Genomic DNA, 12,245 nt, shown 5'->3' on the forward strand with positions numbered 1-12,245 from the left:
GGATAATGAAGCACTATGTTTTTGTTTTGCTCTGGTTTGATGCCTCTTGAATCATCCATCTCGTTTGCATTCCATTGTCCGTTCTTTTTCTTGTTTTCCATTCATTTGATCTCACATGGAGATAACAGTAGTATGTTTGTGAAACCAAACATGTGTTCTTCATGCAATCTAAGAAAGCGTTGAAGATGCATCACATCAGGTTGCATGCTTTGGTTGTATGCCTATATTTCCATGGAAGGTTGGCAGGGGATGAGGAACTTTGCTGATGTCCTGATTTAAACAACCCCTTCTTATGATAGTAAAATCAAATTTCGTATCAGAGTTTCGAGATTTGCTCATTATGGTACGGTATTGTGTATCAAGCGATACGCCAGGGCGTACCGAGCGGTATACCTAATTTAACTGTAAAATCCTTCAAAAATACCTAAAAATAAAAAAAAAAGTTTTTAAGTTAAAAATAAATATAGTAATAATATAAGTTTAGCAAAATCAATATAAATTAGGTAAGAATAATATCATATATCTTTTTCGAACTATGAGGAATAGTTTTGTGCAAGATACATATTTCGGTTACCGATCGATAATGGTCGATTCGAATTATTAGATTATTTTGTTATAATATAAACTTTAAATATTTGACCTATTAATTTTGTTATCGATCGATAACGATCGATTTGCACTGTTATCGATCGGTAACGGCCAATTTCGATCGTTACCGAGCAACAACGATTGAAATCGATCGTTACTAAGCTGTGTCGAGCGGTAATAGTCAAATTTTCGAGCGTTATCGCCCGATATAACCCCGTATCATCCGATACGAGGCGATGTTAAGTATTCCACCCGGTAGCGAGCGGTCCGCATATCGATATATTGTCGGACCGGTACATATCGATCGTACTGGGCGATATTATTCGAAACTGTAAACCTTAGTAAAATCCACTACCATAAAAATCTGTGTTATAATATTTTTTACCTAAATAATGTTAATGAAATAAAGCAATAAGTCGAGGAATATTACAAACTAAATGAAATAGGTTGGGATTAATTTCCTTTTTATTTGGACTCAAATTGATGCCAAAGCAAGTAAATTCAATCCAAATTATATGAATTAAGGATCATTTCCATGTTAATCGCACGACCAATTGGTAAAATGATCATTTCCTTGACCAATGTTGCTTAATAATCTTTCAAATAATTTTTTGAATGAGATCGAGTTTCCTAATTTTTCAAATTCCTTATAATTTATGACTCATATACCCAACTAAAATTTTCTAATTAAATTGGGCTCTACATGAGTTTCGTCTGATGAATATCTCAATTACTTATGAAATAAGCTTAAATTTATCAATATGTCCCTGGTTTTTTAAGTCTTTGACCATATTTTTTGAATTGGGAAAATTTCTCAACACTTTTAATATACATTCGAATCATCTTGAATTTATATTTTTTATTTATTTATTCTAATTTTTAACTTAGTCTCTTCCGACGCTAGTCTACTTCATAGGCACTAATGTGGTTTGTCTTATATATATATATATATATATATATATATATATATATATATATGCATGTATGTATATAAATATATGTATGTATGTATATATGTATGTATGTATATATGTATGTATGCATGTATGTATATAAATATATGTATGTATGTATATAAATATATATATGAATATATATATATATGTATGAATATATGTATAAATATATATATATATATATATATATATATATGTATATATATGTATATATATATATATGTATATATATGTATATATGTATATATATGTATATGTATATATATGTATATATATATATATATATGTATACATATATATATATACATATATATGTAAACATGGAACACATTCAAATTCCAGAAATTTCATTGAAAAAACCTGTGTAATCATTCCAACATAGAAATCTTATTTGGGAGTAATATCACTCAGAAACATAGGAACCATGAAATAACAAAACTAGTATCCAAGTGTCATCCAAAGTTGTGATATCACTAACAATATGGTTTTGATACCAAGACTACAGATGAGCATTCTACCTTTGCCACTGAAAGGAAACAATGTGTTAGCTCACAAGATGGCAGAAGTTCCAATACAACAATAAGAGGAGACAACCATGAGGGGAAATTTTCCATCTAGCGAAACCAGACCTAAATCACTGCACTGCTTATGCAGTGCTGGATTTATGCATACAAGTCAAGATATCGACTTACAAGGTGACAGAAACTTACGTTACAAATTCCAGCAGAAGTATAAGGCAATGAGAAAACCCAAAGGGGAAAATTTTCATCTAGGAAAAGCGTATCTTAAGTCACTGTACTGCTTCTGCAGTGCTGGATTCATGCATGAAAACATTGAAGGCTTCTTAGGCTTTGTACCAAACAAGAAAGCCCTCAGGGGAATAGTTTTGGTGATTAGTTGCCTAAATTGGTTGTGTTGCTGGTGGTTTCTTGATCCGGACAACTTAAAGTTCTCATTAAGTTTTGACAAAGTCCTGCCAACCTCCATCTGAAGCCCCATCACATGATCCAAACCGGCTTGCAGTTCCTTTGCAACCTTGTTATTTTCTAGTTGCATGCTGAACACCTCTCCCTGGAACTTAGCAGCCTGGTAAGGAGTGAGATGCACCTCTTCACTCTCGCTTTCCTTTAAAACTCTTGATATCTCGTCTCCATTTAACAGTGCATTCTTTTCCAACCAAACCTGGAGCTCGGTGTTCGATTCTCTTAAGCTCTTGCAAACTAGAAGTGATTCCTGGTTTACGGCCTCCTCAGCAGGAGCCATAACAGCGACATTGCCTTCTTGGTTTTTCTCAATATCAGATTTGAGGTTCTTAAACGTAGTTTGAAAATTTTGAATTTGATGGTATGATGTGCTGAACCGTAACCAGAAATCCAAGTTCTCTTCTAGTAGGGTATCAATGTCTGCTCTAAATTTGTCTTCGAGCAATGAAGAACTTTGTATCTCATTGATGTCTCCTTCATGAGAGCTCCCGGTTTCTATTTCATGAAATTCTACTTTCGTTTCGGCTAGATCTCCAGCAACTTGGTATCCAGACATCTCCATGTCTTTTGGTGCATTTACACTTAAACAAGTCTGAAAGGAATTTAGTATCTCTTTGAGAAGTTGAATCTCTTCATCTTTGATGGCATTGGCATTTTTCAGTTCATTTACTTCTGCCATTGTCTCTAAGTGATATTCTTGGGTTTTTTACTCAATTTCTGAAAGCCTATTTTTGGTATCCTTGTAATTGTGAAGAATGGATGTGTACTCAGTCAGTAAGACATTTTGGCTGCCTTCTAATCCATTTAGCAATAAATTTTGCAAGTCTGGAATGTCATCTGTCTCTTCAAGTTGTGTTTGCACTTCACCAACATGAACATTGTCTACAATGTATCCTCTTGCAACTTGTCTGACTCGTTTGTAATTTGCCCATGAGCCTCAATTCCGGCAAGTTTTTCCTCTGTATTCTGGATCCTAACATAGTCGACTTCCTTGCTTTCCTTGTTGGAAACCAGAGTTTCTACCTCCTGGTACAATGCATGCTCTTGATGTTTAGGCGACTGCAACTTCTCAGAAAGATTGTTAAGACTGTGGCAGGCATCTAAAAATTGTGTTTGAAGGGCATCTTCATCAATATTTAGACAATTCTCAAGATGTTGAATTCTTTGCAATGCATCTTCTGCTTCTTTAAAAGTCTCAGTAAAGGTATTGGAGTCGCCAGTTAGGATCACCTTGTCCTCCTCCATGCATTGTAGGTGCCTATTAAGCTCAGCTGTCTCTGATCTCAATCTCTCTATCTGACCATTCTGCGACGAAACTATATGTTCATCAATCTTTTCTGCCAGTTCCATGACTGATGTTTCAGAGCTCATCTCAAAATGTTCCTTCACTTTCAGGCACACTGACTGTAATTCCATCCTTTCCTCTTTCAGAACACTATCTTCTGTGTTTACGGAGGTGGAGTTCTGCTCCATGTTCTGATCAGAGGTCTCTGTTGTCTCAATCTCTGATTCACCAGACTCACCCTTGAGAGCCTTCAGCTTCTATTTAGCATCTTTAATTTTTTCTGACTCAATTCTTGCCTCTTTGGACGTAACTTTCCGTTGTTCTTGTATGTTAACTAAGCTATCCTCGCAAGACTTAATGGCTGATGCTACCATCATTGCACGAGCTTCGCCATCTTCAGCGATTGCACTTGCGCTGAAATAATCCTGCAAGCAGCAAAATTCCTCATGCATCTCAGTAATTTGCTTCTCGATGTCTAGATACTGGGCAAAGGTGCTCCTGTAAGAGCTCTTGGTGAATTCCTTCTCAGTCTGCAGCACTAAAATTTCCTTTTGAAGCCTGTCTATCTCTTCCTGTGCCTTCTCTTTGCTGATTTGAGTACTTAGCTTCCTGTGATGTTGCTTCTTCGGTGTGGGGCGATCTTTCTTTGTTTTCTGTCTGAAGATGAACTGTGGGACTTCCGTTGGATTACGGAATTTGCTGAGATCTATCGAAGTGATTGCCTTTGGAGAGCCACCATCCTCATCATCTTGCATTTCAAAGTTGACCTGATCAGGAAAAGCAATCGCTATGGTCTGGTTGGCCTTTTGCAGTTCTCCTGTTATTCGATCGTACCTATGAGCCAATGCTTTATAAGCTTTATGCGTGTCTTCAACAAAGTTACCCAGCTCCGGTCTGCTCTGGAAATACAACTCTGCCTTCTTTGTAAAGGAATCTGCATCCTGTTCTATGAGCTTCATCATGGATTTCACCTTATCCTCCATCTCTACAAAACATGATTCACACTATCCTCAGATCATTATGAGAAGAAAACAAAAACTGTGTTTCCATGTCAAATGCAAACTACTTACAGTCTATTGATGCAAAATCTCAAATGCTACGTTGTATCATCATTTTGCAATGAGGGAAAAAAAGGGGGGGGAATGGAGAGAAAAGACCCACATAACACTTAAATAGGACCAAAATAAGGGTGAAGCATTGATAATTAGGTATAAAAAACTTATTTTTTTAGCATTTTATATAAACTGTAAAGGTTTGGCTTCATTTCCAGGAAAAGAAAAATACTGTAACTTGTTGCTTAGATATAAGAACTTGCATGTTAAATAACATGGAAGGAGAAGCTAATCTTTATTTTGACTGTTGGAAGGCTGAAAGTGAAGAGAGCTACCAGGATAAACATCCCTTGAGAAGGGAAAACAACGAAACCAATCGGTGCATGTTCTGTTACCAGCATCACCTTACAAGATATATAATGGCATCCATACACATAATATAAGCAAGAAAGAATTAATGAACAATGTAGATGTCTCCAACTAGTTGGGAACAAAAGTTGGGACTGTAAAATATGAAACATCCAATGATTCATACAAATAAAATCCCTCATTTAGCAGATACTCACAAAGATTGCTTGATGAAGCCCCAAATTTGAGAAGGCATCATGATTATAGGATTCAATTTAACTAAATCACACATTTCTAATAAGAGGGCAGATTTTGCAACAACAACAGCAAGGTTGCACCTTTGTAATAGGAGAGATCAAGATTCGGATCACAGAAATAATCTCTCTATATTTGGTGGTAAGACCATATTTAGTGGTAAGATATATATATATATATATATATATATATATATATCTAATGATCCTTATCATGGTTGCATTGGCGTCGGCATCCTACACATGTACGTCCACACATCTCTAATGCAAACTTGAGGAAACAATCACATTAGATAAGAACAAAAACTGCAAATAAAGAAACAATCACATTAAATAAGAACATCAACTTCTAAATTTGTTCATGAAGCCCTAAATTTGTTTCTTTTCTTCGCCTTAAGAAAGAACACATCATGATATTCGGACACAACTTGAATTTTTTAAACAAATCTAAATTTGTTGATGAAGCCCCAAATTTAATAGTGACACTCTGTAGCACAATTAAGTAGCAAATTGAGCGCATCAAGCTATTCAATGAATAATGTCGTTTTAACCATTATGTTGTTATTCAATGAATAACGTCTTCATCGATCTCTCCATATCTTCATAGTTCAAGTTTATAATCAATTTCACTTAGGCTCTCATCAATTAGGATAATATAATCAGTAAATAACATTTACTGGAGAGGTTTATTATGTAAATGGCTAGTAAGTTTATCCATTATCAATGTGAAAAGATAGGAACTTAATGAGAATCCTTAATGTAATCCTATATTAATAATAAATTCACTAGACACACTTTCTATAGTTCTAATACTAGTAGTTATAATATTATACATATCTTTAATAATATCAATATAATTAGTGAATATACCTTTCTTTTCTAAAACTCACCACAGTAAATCTCTAAGAACCCAATCACAGGCTTTCTATAAGTCAATAAAGCCCAATGTTCATCGTACCGTAGCATATCATTCGATACGAGTAGTACATACCGGTCTGACAGGGGATCGATACGGGCAATATATCAGCATTTCCCTATGTACCATGTGTTGGTACACTCGGTACAAGTTGGTATGGCTCGATATGTATTGTACTGATAACTAATCGATACATCGATACAGACTAGTAAGGCGAACCATGATAAAGCCCATATGCAATTTTTTTTTTCTCTCTAAGCTTTTTCATTAATTATTTTAATAAATAAATAGTTTTTATGTTTGATCTTTCGAGCATAAAATCAAATTGAATTTTTGAGATATTTGTTTTAAGTCTTATCATATTTTCGATAACTCCTTACCATAATTTTATAATATAGCTCATGATTTTAATTTCTCTGTAAGCATATTATTATTGTAGAAAAAAAAGGGTTCTGATATCACATATGTTACAACCAAGTCTATAAGCATTTCATAGCGAAAAAAACTATCTATGGTGCTCCAAAGAAATAGATAAATTACAGGTAAACATGATTCCATTTAATATCATAATGAAACCATCTTTTTTTCTAAAGCTAACAACAGCACCCATGATTTCACACTAAAATAGATTTACAAAGATGAGAAACGATATTTTTTTCTTACAACATAGATGAGAAACGTTAACGAAAGAGAAGCGAAAAGTCTCTTCCATGATTCATCATCATCGTCTTCATCTCTTCTCCCACACGCAGTAGTCATTGCCAGAGGCAACGATGTGGAAGTTGGAAGGAACGAGATTCCCCACGTCGTATCTCGAGCCTAGCTTTGTCAATATCTTCCCATCGATCATTGCCATGTAGAGGTCAGCATCAGAGGCCAGTTCTGATCGTATGCTGGCTTCCCATCGTTTCCGTAAGCTAATGAACTCCAGATCTCAGCCTCCACGAAGTTTGGCTACGTCTGTTCGACGTAGATCTTGGCGATGCTTGAGGAGTAACCCTTGGCAAAGTCGAGCCTCCACCCGTCGAAGTCGATGTCATTCTTGAGCCAGTTCAGCCAGTCCGTGAGCTCACGCTAGACCTGCGTGTTGAGGTGGTCTATGTCGGGAGCCGCCGCGAAGCCCTCGTCGGTGTTGAGGTTGCCGATGCCGTCGGAGTATTGTGTGTCGTCCCTACAGATCATGTGTGGACCCCAATCGAGGCGGGCATCATCGGTTCCGCCTTCGAAGATGCACCATATGCCTCTCCCGTCTTGCTTGTCTACGCAATGATGGTTGATGACGATGTCGGCCACGCATTTGACTCCCTTGTCGTGGAAAGCGCCGATCAGCGCTTTCCAAGTATGGGAATCAGGATGAGTTGAAGGCGCTGATCGGCGCTTTCCACGACAAGGGAGTCAAATGCGTGGCCGACATCGTCATCAACCATCGTTGCGCAGACAAGCAAGACGGGAGAGGCATATGGTGCATCTTCGAAGGCGGAACCGATGATACCCGCCTCGATTGGGGTCCACACACGATCTGTAGGGTCGATGTCGGGAGCCGTCGCGAAGCCCTCGCTGGTGTTGAGGTTGCCGGTGCCGTCGGAGTACTGTGTGTCGTCCCTACAGATCATGTGTGGACCCCAATCGAGGCGGGTATCGGTTTCGCCTTCAAAGATGCACCATATGCCTCTCCCGTCTTGCTTGTCTGCGCAATGATGGTTGATGATGATGTCGGCCACGCATTTGACTCCCTTGTGGTGGAAAACGCCGATCAGCGCCTTCAACTCATCCTGATTCCCATACTTGGAAGCACCCAAGTCGTAGAGCCGGCCCGGCATGTAACCTGAGAGGAGAAGTGTCACAGAATAGTTTAGACCAAGGCCGACTCGGTCAACATGTGAGAGTGATCACGACGGCAAATACGAATCACTGAACGACCTTGAACGCCGACAGAGTGCGAGGGCGGAGGCAGCCAGACGTGGGTGACTCCAACGTTGGCTATATCAGAGACTTTGTCTTTCAAGAAGTTATACCAGCCGCCTTGATGCCTCCACGACTCCCAGTTGAAGCCCTGCAACGTATTCGTTTCTCTTACTGTAAACACGATGAAGGACAAAGGAAAGAAATGGATCTATTTATCTCTACCTGGAAGAGTATCTGGGATTGAGCCAAGTTCGGAACGACAAGAAACAAAAGCAGAAACATCCAAGGACCAAGTGATTTCACTTTCAGAACTGAAAAAAAAGAGGATGCAAACGAATTATAAACAAATATCTACATGAAAAGAAACAAAATAACAAGTCACCATACACCACAAAAACATATCAAACCAAGCACACGCAATGCATCTCTCAAACAAGAAACAGCCTCGTATGATGATCTTTGATTGTTTCCCCCAAACAAGCTAAATATTTCACAGCAAACCTAATTTAGGATAATGACACAAGTATGAAGACCAACTAATCGTTAAAAGTTGTGTTTAGATCCCCAAACAAGCTAAATATTTCACAGAAACCCTATTCACTGCCTCAGCCCCCCTAAAACGTTTAAAGTTGTGTTTAGATCCGACCCGACTTGCTAGCGGGTCTGTCTGTATACTCGACCCTATTCATTCGATGGTTAAGGATCGAGATCGACAAGCCCAGCAGACATGAACTGATCCGCTCTTCTGTTTGGATCTAGCTAAATGCACAATGAAAAGAAACGCTCTTAACTATCTCTTTTAAGCTTCTCCTCCTCTTTCTCGTTCTAGTCAACAACCACACCACCGACGTTCCACTTCCATACATTTGATGGGAGGAACATCGAGTTCCTCCTCCTCGTTCGACTAAGTTCTTCAATGATTGCCTCCAAAACCAGCTTGGTTTCATGGGTCAACGGGCTGGGTGGCGCCCGTTCCCTCCACTTTGATGTGATTATTTTGTGCTCCTCTCAGATGTTGTTACATGCACGTTTCTCCTATCCCTTTCCATGGTTTCATGACAAAATAATATGTGCAGTCGAGCATCTTTGCTGACAACTCCTTTTCATCTTGACTGGGAAATTGGGTCTGAGACAAATTAAGTTGTGTATATACGATGAAGCATGAGTTGTAAGAGAGAGGTATAAATAAGATTCATAATGTTTGAGTGTTGGTGCAGTAAATAATGGAGAAATCGAACGTGATATTGAGATGCATTATTACTTTGATCATCGGCATCGATGAGGCCATATGAGAAGAGACATAAACCATGTTATTTAATCCCTCCCCTTTTTTCTCTCAAGTCAAACGATTAGTATATTGCATGGTGTCAATTGTAAGCATAAAGATCTATAATCATACTATGTCAATAATGCGGAAATAACCTAAATGCCAGGATTGAAATCAATGCATAGATCTATACGATGCGTACCTTTTAATGCCATATGTTCAGAGATCCCGTAGATCTGCTAAGCACCGTCTTTAATCCAAGATTGCTGCAGGCTCCGTCTTTAATCCGATCGCGCTGCGGAATCTGTAGGGAGTGCGGAGAGTAGACCCTTTCTCCTCTCTTCCTATCCTTTCACAGGATCCACACAGATTGATGGATTTGGGGAGAGGGTTTTGGGGAGAGAGTCGAGGAGAATAACTGAATCCCTCAACGGAGAGGTGCGTCTATACGTGTCAACGTTATGACGCTCTAACACACTAACACACCCTCAACCCCTAGAGATCCTGTCCTTTTATAGGCGAGAGCAGAGGGTCTACGGAACCCAATTAGTTATTCTATTATATATCTTATTCAATTATAAAAGGGCCACATATTCTAACAAATTAACCTTATGCATGCATGCATGGTTGAGTAGTAGTACGTACTTATGTAAAGCTTCCCTTTTGATTCGTTAACGAAGATTAGTGTTAGCTTATTCCAACAATACACTAACATCTCCTCTTAAAATAATTTCGAATAAATGCAAATTCTTCGCAATAATCAGAGTATTACCTTTTTTTTTTTTACAATTGGTATGATTAATCATAGTCTCTTCTTTTGAGTGTTAGAATTGAATGCATGCATCTGAAAGCCAAATGAGTGTTAGAATTGAATGCATGCATCTGAAAGCCAAATTACAAATGCATGCATGCATGCATCTCTACGTGACATAAAGATATGAGTTATTTTTCTTTTGGTCGACACTAGAGATGATTTGTGGGCCAAAAATCCATAACTATTTGCATCACATAGTAACATTGATAAGATATGAATTGCTCCTAGTCATTTCTTGCTTTACAAATGATTCCACTCCACATGTGCATCACATGCATATCCCAGTCCTCGCCCGAGTCACTCCATATCGATTCTCGATTGGCGACTCGCGGCCCAGTCCTCGCCCAAGTCGCTCCAGATCGATTACCGACTAACAACTCGCCAGCCGATTCCTCACCCGTGTCGCTTCAGATTTATTCCTGACTCACATCTCGGCCACATCCGACGCCCGAGTCACGTCTCTGCTAGCCCCTTGCCCGAGCCGCTCCAGCTCGGTCTCCGACTTGCAACTCGTCGTCCGTAACTCCGAGTCACGCCAAACCAATTACACGACCTACGGCACGACGACCTCTCCTCGTTCGGCTCGACCGCCCGATCAGCAGTCTCGACCCTTCTCAAGGCGCGGGGCAATCACCTTGACCGGGGGGGAGAAGTGATAAGGTATATTTTGCCCCCCGGACACGTCACAGTCGATGCCACGCGCCACGTCAGAATCCATACCCCAAGGCGTCGCTTGACACATCTCGTCCCGGTAAACCCGGGACGACACCATCCCCACACGCCAAGACAGAATCTGTATCGAGGCACTGTCTGGTGCGTCCATCACGCCAACCCGTGTACGATCGACCCACTTGCAGCAGTATAAAAACCTCGGGCCGTCCTCCGCACTGGCGGGAGAAAAAAAAGGAGGACAACTCTTATTAACCCTTCTCGGAACTGACTTGCTCGTCGGAGAGGTCACGGCCGGGGACCACCCGACGAGGGCCTTTTTTTTTTTTTTTTTGCTTTGCTGACGGACAATCACCCGCGAGAGCCGAGGGATTCAACCCGAGGACGCCATTCACCCCACAGCGAGGAGCTGTCAACCGGTCCGAATCCCGACCAACGCCAACCGACGCTCCTTCCCGAAGGCCCGGCCACCTCATCACCCAGATCACACTGTGGAAAGCTCCCGACATCGGCCCGCGCACATGGATGGGTAAAACCATGTTCTTCGCACCGCCTCATATCACTACTACCTATGAATCTCGAACATGTTGTCGCATATACCACAGATTAAGTACGATTATTCTCAGCACAAGCCAAACTAAGGAGGAAACTCCGATTCCTCGACCTATGACGGGATTTCGAGCTGACTTGCAGCAAAAATCGGTCGTCATCGTCCGATCTGGTCACCGGGGGCACAGAAAAAAGACGATGTAGAGAAGGATTCGATGATGCCGTCAAATCTTGAAAGGATTCGATCAGATACGGCCATTAAATGCCAAGAAGAAGAGAAAACAAACCCCCAAGGAAAGACTCCGCCGCCGCAGCCTCAACTTCTAGCTCGGTTCTCTTCTCCGACGCTGGTGGCCGTCCGTGTCGTCGCCGGATCTCGCTATAACCCCCGGGCAGACGAAGGGTCGATGAGGTCAGAGAGAGGGAGAGAGGAAGAAGGGGAGGGAGAAAAGGGAGGGATTAGGGGACATGCACGAAACAGTACGCGTACCCGGGTCCGGTACCCAATCGAGAAAACGAGGCGACGAGAGAGGCGTCGTCATGTGGGGGCCGTATCGCACGACTTTCGCCGCTCGACGCCTTTTGCTTAACATTGGCATCGTATTAACTACCCGCGCATATACCCAGAAGACTAGTTGGGGCCCTTTGGTGGGACCCGT

At 40.4% G+C, this 12,245-nt stretch overlaps 1 protein-coding gene and 1 pseudogene across 2 annotated transcripts; both read right to left on the minus strand.

Moving 5' to 3' along the window:
- Window positions 1–1,983: 1,983 nt before the first annotated feature.
- LOC103984404 (protein NETWORKED 2A-like) lies at window positions 1,984–11,875 on the minus strand (annotated as a pseudogene). Its single transcript, XR_010513282.1, has 4 exons — window positions 9,757–11,875; window positions 3,566–4,797; window positions 3,441–3,486; window positions 1,984–3,409 (listed from the first exon to the last, which is right to left on the minus strand). The product of XR_010513282.1 is annotated as a protein NETWORKED 2A-like (transcript).
- Window positions 6,911–12,007, minus strand: LOC103984250 (alpha-amylase isozyme 3D). The gene is made up of 4 exons (XM_065182223.1): window positions 11,874–12,007; window positions 8,510–8,598; window positions 8,303–8,435; window positions 6,911–8,207 (listed from the first exon to the last, which is right to left on the minus strand). Exons 2-4 carry the CDS (start codon window positions 8,567–8,569, stop codon window positions 7,708–7,710), a joined length of 693 nt encoding a protein of 230 aa, XP_065038295.1. The 5' UTR covers window positions 8,570–8,598; window positions 11,874–12,007; the 3' UTR covers window positions 6,911–7,707.
- Between the last annotated feature and the right edge of the window lie 238 nt (window positions 12,008–12,245).

Source organism: Musa acuminata, chromosome BXJ1-5, assembly GCF_036884655.1.
Source record: "Musa acuminata AAA Group cultivar baxijiao chromosome BXJ1-5, Cavendish_Baxijiao_AAA, whole genome shotgun sequence".
Taxonomy (NCBI): Eukaryota; Viridiplantae; Streptophyta; class Magnoliopsida; order Zingiberales; family Musaceae; genus Musa; species Musa acuminata.

What these genes read in the sequence shown, in the direction of transcription:
- LOC103984250 (XM_065182223.1), bottom strand. Translation starts at nt 8,569, where the DNA reads ATGTTTCTGCTTTTGTTTCTTGTCGTTCCGAACTTGGCTCAATCCCAG. An exon ending in AATCCCAGATACTCTTCCAG is followed by an intron (nt 8,436 to 8,509) that starts GTAGAGATAAAT and finishes AATACGTTGCAG; the next exon opens with GGCTTCAACTGGGAGTCGTG. An exon ending in GCACTCTGTCGGCGTTCAAG is followed by an intron (nt 8,208 to 8,302) that starts GTCGTTCAGTGA and finishes TTCTCCTCTCAG; the next exon opens with GTTACATGCCGGGCCGGCTC.